Genomic DNA, 5,344 nt, shown 5'->3' on the forward strand with positions numbered 1-5,344 from the left:
GGAGATGTTTTAAGTACTAAGATGAAAACAACCAAAAAACTATTTCTTTTTAAACAGTCATCCCCAGACAACACAATGAAACAAACAACAGCTCAGCATTAGGGCCTGTAAATAAAACAGAGCATGGAAGTTCAGGGCTGCAGAGGATTTTGGAGTGTTAACATTTTCATGAAGTTAATATTTCCCTTCTCAAACTCTGTGTGAGGGCTTGTTTCTGTACTTGTTTAATCAGGTATTGGCATGGTGTCCCCAGCTTTCTCATCTCTATCTTTCTTTTGAGAGTCTTTCAGCTCCTCCGTTACTGGGTAAACCACCAAGCAGAGCTTTTGGCATAGATACGTCACTTTACCTGGATACAGATGGAAAATAAAGACAAGGTGAATGTTTTTTTTAGAATGAAAACTGCTTTAACCCTATAACATCTGCATTGAAGTTCACTTGAATGTGTTTTGAGGGCTCTGTAGCGTGGAGTCTAATAGTCCCTAAACAGTCCCAAAATGAAGCCATAAAGTAACACCACCACTATAATGTTGCCTTACCTGTAGCAGCATCAAAACACTTTGGCTTGTTTTCCCAGTAGACTCCGAGAAAATAAACAGGGACGCCGGTCATCATGATGGCCAGACCAGCACCACAGACTACAGGCTCAGGGTAGAGGGAGAGGATCAGTAGGAAGGCCCAGAACAGCAGGTAGATGACTGGCCACACCAGACTCACCTGGAGGATGAGAGGACACTCAGAGCTGAACATTTCTCAACACAGTTCTGCAGTTTGGCTTCAAGTGGGGGAAAAAAAAGAAAATAAATCCGCAATACATTTGTAATCTCACACCAAATTTCAAATTAGCAGCGAGTTCTGATTTGTTTAAGACTGAATGTGATGAGCAGGAATAGACCAGTTACTGGTCTGGTGTTTTATAATGTCTGATATATTTCCAATGATTGGTATTGTTAATTTTATTGATAAATTAAATGTGCAGCTTCAGGTCTAATGCATCCATCTCGGGCTGTCTGTCGTAACTCAGTGGTCTCAGAACTATCTCTGAAGCAGAGACTGCAAAAACTGAACAAGAATCACGAGCCATTGCCACAAACCAGGAACTTAGCTTCTCTCACAGTGGCGAAGGCTACACTAAAGGCAAGTGGCTAAGTTAGAAGGCAGCTACAGATGAACCTGAAACAGAGAAAAAAAACCCAATAACTAACAATGCTTTAAGATCTGGACCTGAGTGGGCAATAAAAGTGATAAAACAGTAAAAAATTAAGAAAATAGAACAGAAGAGCAAACTCAACTGCAGAATGCAAACTGATCAATCTTAGGTGCTTCCACAAAAACAGATGAGTGTCCTAATTGAATCATTCCTATTTTACATATTCAGTTATTGTAAATCTTCTTAATGTAGAAGCGCAGTGATCAATCAGAAACTCTCTGCTGTCACATGCTGCTGAAAACATTACATCTAATGCGTAAAGTTCCAAATATCTGGCATTGGCCTTTCTTTATTACCAACAATCAGCACTGGCCCTAAAAATAACTAAACAAACAAAAGAAACCGTATCAGTCAGCGATCCCTAGTAATGGGTTTGTTGTAGTGCTCATGAAAAATACACAATCTATGCAATAAATGTTTGTGGTTAAAGTAAAACATGATCTGCTTCATCGTGTCTCTACCTTGATGGGTCGATGCATGTTGGGCTCCTTGATGCGCAGCACAATCTGCCCGGCGACAGCGACGCCGTAGAAGAGGTAGTTGATGAAACCCGCATAGTTTATGAGGGTGTAAATGTCACTGGTGCACAACATCAGCAGAGTGGAGATCAACTGCATGTGGTATCGGGGGTGAAAAATAACCTTTTTTTACACAGGGAGAGGACAGAAGCACACTGAGAAATGGATGCGGTTATTTTGTCAGGACTCACAGTAAACAGTAAGCCTGGGATGGGAGTGCAGCACTTCACATGAATCATGGCCAGCAGACGTGGTAGATGGCCTTCCCGCGCACCGGCAAAAAACAGCCTGAAAGCAGAACCAAAGATGGTTAAGTCCTGAGAGCAGAGCCAGATGGTGCTTGCTTAACGTGGGCATTTGCCAGAGGATGGAACAGCTCAGAGAATACACAGTTCAGGTGTTTATGGAAGCACCGGAACACAGACGAACAGAGAATATGAAATTGCAGGGTGGAAAATAAGCCTAACCAGGATAAAATAACATCTTGACATCAAACTGGTCTCCAAAAAAACCCCACAATTTTGCAAATCAGGTGTTTTGGAATCAAATCCAGCTTGTAACCTCCTGTTTAGCTTCTCATTTTCCCCATGCTACAGCTACGGACTCAAACACCAGCATGGGAAATGTATTTTTAAAACACAACAACCACAAAAGCTACAGTGTAATGACAGAGGACAGACAGAGGGGGATTTGAAGGATATGACAAACTGACCGCGACGACGTGAACACGGAGCCATTGACTCCCCCGAAGGTGGACAGCGCTACAGAGATAGGCATGATCCATGACATTACTCCTAGTAGTTTCTCTCCAAATGTCTGGGAGAGACATTAGGAGCAGAGAGAGAGAAGAGGAGGAGGAGAAAATACACAATTCAAACATGTGCTTAAATAACAGCCATTAATTGAGACATTAAAACTGCAACAGACACCGTGCTACATGGAAAGCATGTGTGAGCGTGGTTACGCTACATTTCGGGGTGATCATGAGCTCAGCTACTAACTGCATACATTTGGAGTGCATGTGACCAAGCACACATTCACATTAGACTAACTGTGAGTCTCCTTTCTCACCACTGCCACAGCATTGGAGGCTAGCAGCTCCTGGGGGCTCATGGCTGTGACATAGGCCACGTTGGTGAACACATAAACAAAGGTGACCACAGGGATGGAGATGAAGATCGCATGTGGGAGATTCCTGAAGGATTAAAGACACAGTCAATAAAGATCATAGTAAATTATGATTAAAATCCCACTGTGGTCAGTGATTAAACCCCTAAAAACTCATCTCTGTGCAACCAAAATAGATATTTGGATGTTTTCCCCCATGAAAACAATTCCTTTCTGGTTTAAATTGGTTCAGTTATGACTATACACTGCTGCTTCCTCTCCGTACCCTTTGCCTCTCTTTCCACTCATTCATTCCTACTCCTTTGCTGCTCAAGCACACCAGCTCACCTATGTCTCTGCTAAGTACTCTGTGCTACACAGTGATAAGCTGTAATATAGGATGAATTTGGCCATGCATGTTTGAAATGGAAACCAATTGTAGAGAACAATGATACATAAAGTTTCACAGAGGAAATGCTCCCTAACTTCTTATTTCACTCATTTGGTCTTATAGCATAGAAAAACAACTCTATGTGGACATGTTAATGAGGTTGAAATTAAATATTTCAAATTGATGATGTTTCTGGTCAAAAGAGATCAATGCAATTCTTGATTTTTCACTGGAAAAAAATATTCTGCATGAATGTGTGAATTTCATTTTCAGGTTACCGTTAAGACATTATATATTTTTTGGCAATATGCCTTAAGAAGCACATTTTATTTATTTTTCATTGCAAAAACACAGCATATTTCAAAGCTATTTATATTTCAGTATGTTTCCTTATAATGCTAAAATCTAATATAACATGTTTAAGCAATTAAATGAAACTACGCTTTACAAGATATGATTAACTAGCAAAGAATTTAAGATGTGCACACACTTGTTTGGGTCGACTAGCTCCTCTGTGACGTAGTTGAGGAAATTCCAGCCTCCATGTGCGAAGGAGCCTTGCAGGAAGGACAGAGATATCAAACCGACGTCGTAGTCACAGAAGGTGTCAAAGGCATGCGCTGGCTCCAACCAGTAGTAGTGACCTGGAAGCCGTAAGAGAGATTTTCCTGATCTGAGGACCCAGAATATTTTTCACTACCACACAATGAGCAGCAGAGGGCACCAGATACAACAAAAGCAGTTTTTGCTGCCATTTGATTACAGGTGCCAAGGTATAAATAGGTTTTCACTCTACACTTGATCCAAAACAGATTTCTGGTTACAAAAGACAACACGACAAAATTAAGAGCAGTTTGAAGTTTTCTTTTTCATCTCAACCTTGCGAAAAACACCCACATATAGTTAGAGTGCTGCAAATTTACCCGAATAGCATTAAGAAAGCCTATTAAAGCATTTAATTTGATAAAACTCAGAATTACCTTGTTTTGGCTTTTAACAGGCTGTTGATTGTGTATATAATTAAACATGTTTTATTAAGCTCTCCACATTGGAATAATAAAAAAAAGTTAACAGTTATAAGCAAAACCAGAAAAATCAGGACAAAAGATGCACATTAATTAGACTTCCATCCCACACAAAGTGGGATTTTCTGGGGCTTTAATATGACTGAGTTTGTTAGGTGGACCTGGCAGTGTGTGCATGCGGATTTATGAGTGGGATGAAGAGCTATGTGGGATTATAATCCCTCTTTTACTTTAGGAACACAAATCCAGTGAGAGTCATGGGGGGACTAAAGTAAATTGTGATTGCAGCGATAAGGTTGTCACTTCAAAAATAGTATTTCCAACTGTTTTGGTACCAGGCATTATGACAGTAATGTTCAAACTGGGATCAAGACAAAAGCAGGGATCATGAGGTGGCTAGCATGCAGGTTTTATAAAAAAAGAAGACAGTTTTTTATTTAAACAGCAGTGTATAAGAAGGAGGGACATCACTGTTATGCTGAACCTCTCACAACTCAAACATACATAACTGAGGTTGACTGAAGTATAAAAAGGAAACAAGCTTAAAAGACTGTTAACCACAGCTCTAAGAGACACATAGACAGTAAGAAACTAAAAGAACGGAAGAGTGAGTGAAAGATAAAGAGGAATATTGTAACAGTACAAGAAAAAAAATCAAAATACTACCTTTGCATATCTGGACAAAACCCATGATTATGATAAGGGCCAGGGCCAAAAGCTTGCCAGCAGTGAAGACATCTTGGACACAAGTGGCCCAGCGCACACTGTAGCAGTTCACCCATGTCAACAACACTGACGGCAGCAAGAGAAAATATCACGCCAAGTTATAATAATATGCATTCTGTCTGCAGGCAATGTAGGAATGAGAAAAACGGAGCTCATGCACCAAGACGACAACTTCTGCATTCAAAGTAGCTGCAATGAAAAATTCAGATGAAGAGAAGTCGGGCTATTCAGACTGGTCAAATGTTCATTTTCTAGTTTTGTGTTTAACAAATATAAATATTAATTAGACCCTCCAGAAAAACGCGGGCAAAAATCCTTGATTATGCGGGCTAAAATCCTTGATTATGTGAATATATATGCAGGTTTT

At 40.2% G+C, this 5,344-nt stretch overlaps 1 protein-coding gene across 1 annotated transcript; it reads right to left on the reverse strand.

Annotated features, from left to right (window-relative positions):
* Nucleotides 1–239: 239 nt before the first annotated feature.
* slc7a8b (solute carrier family 7 member 8b) lies at nucleotides 240–5,033 on the reverse strand. Its single transcript, XM_051953299.1, has 6 exons — nucleotides 4,918–5,033; nucleotides 2,800–2,923; nucleotides 2,441–2,544; nucleotides 1,920–2,016; nucleotides 1,672–1,821; nucleotides 240–717 (listed from the first exon to the last, which is right to left on the reverse strand). The coding sequence occupies exons 1-6, from the start codon at nucleotides 5,031–5,033 to the stop codon at nucleotides 523–525; spliced, it is 786 nt and encodes a 261-aa protein (XP_051809259.1). The 3' UTR covers nucleotides 240–522.
* Between the last annotated feature and the right edge of the window lie 311 nt (nucleotides 5,034–5,344).

The sequence above is a fragment of the Acanthochromis polyacanthus genome, chromosome 9 (genome assembly GCF_021347895.1).
Source record: "Acanthochromis polyacanthus isolate Apoly-LR-REF ecotype Palm Island chromosome 9, KAUST_Apoly_ChrSc, whole genome shotgun sequence".
In the NCBI taxonomy this organism is placed as follows: domain Eukaryota; kingdom Metazoa; phylum Chordata; class Actinopteri; family Pomacentridae; genus Acanthochromis; species Acanthochromis polyacanthus.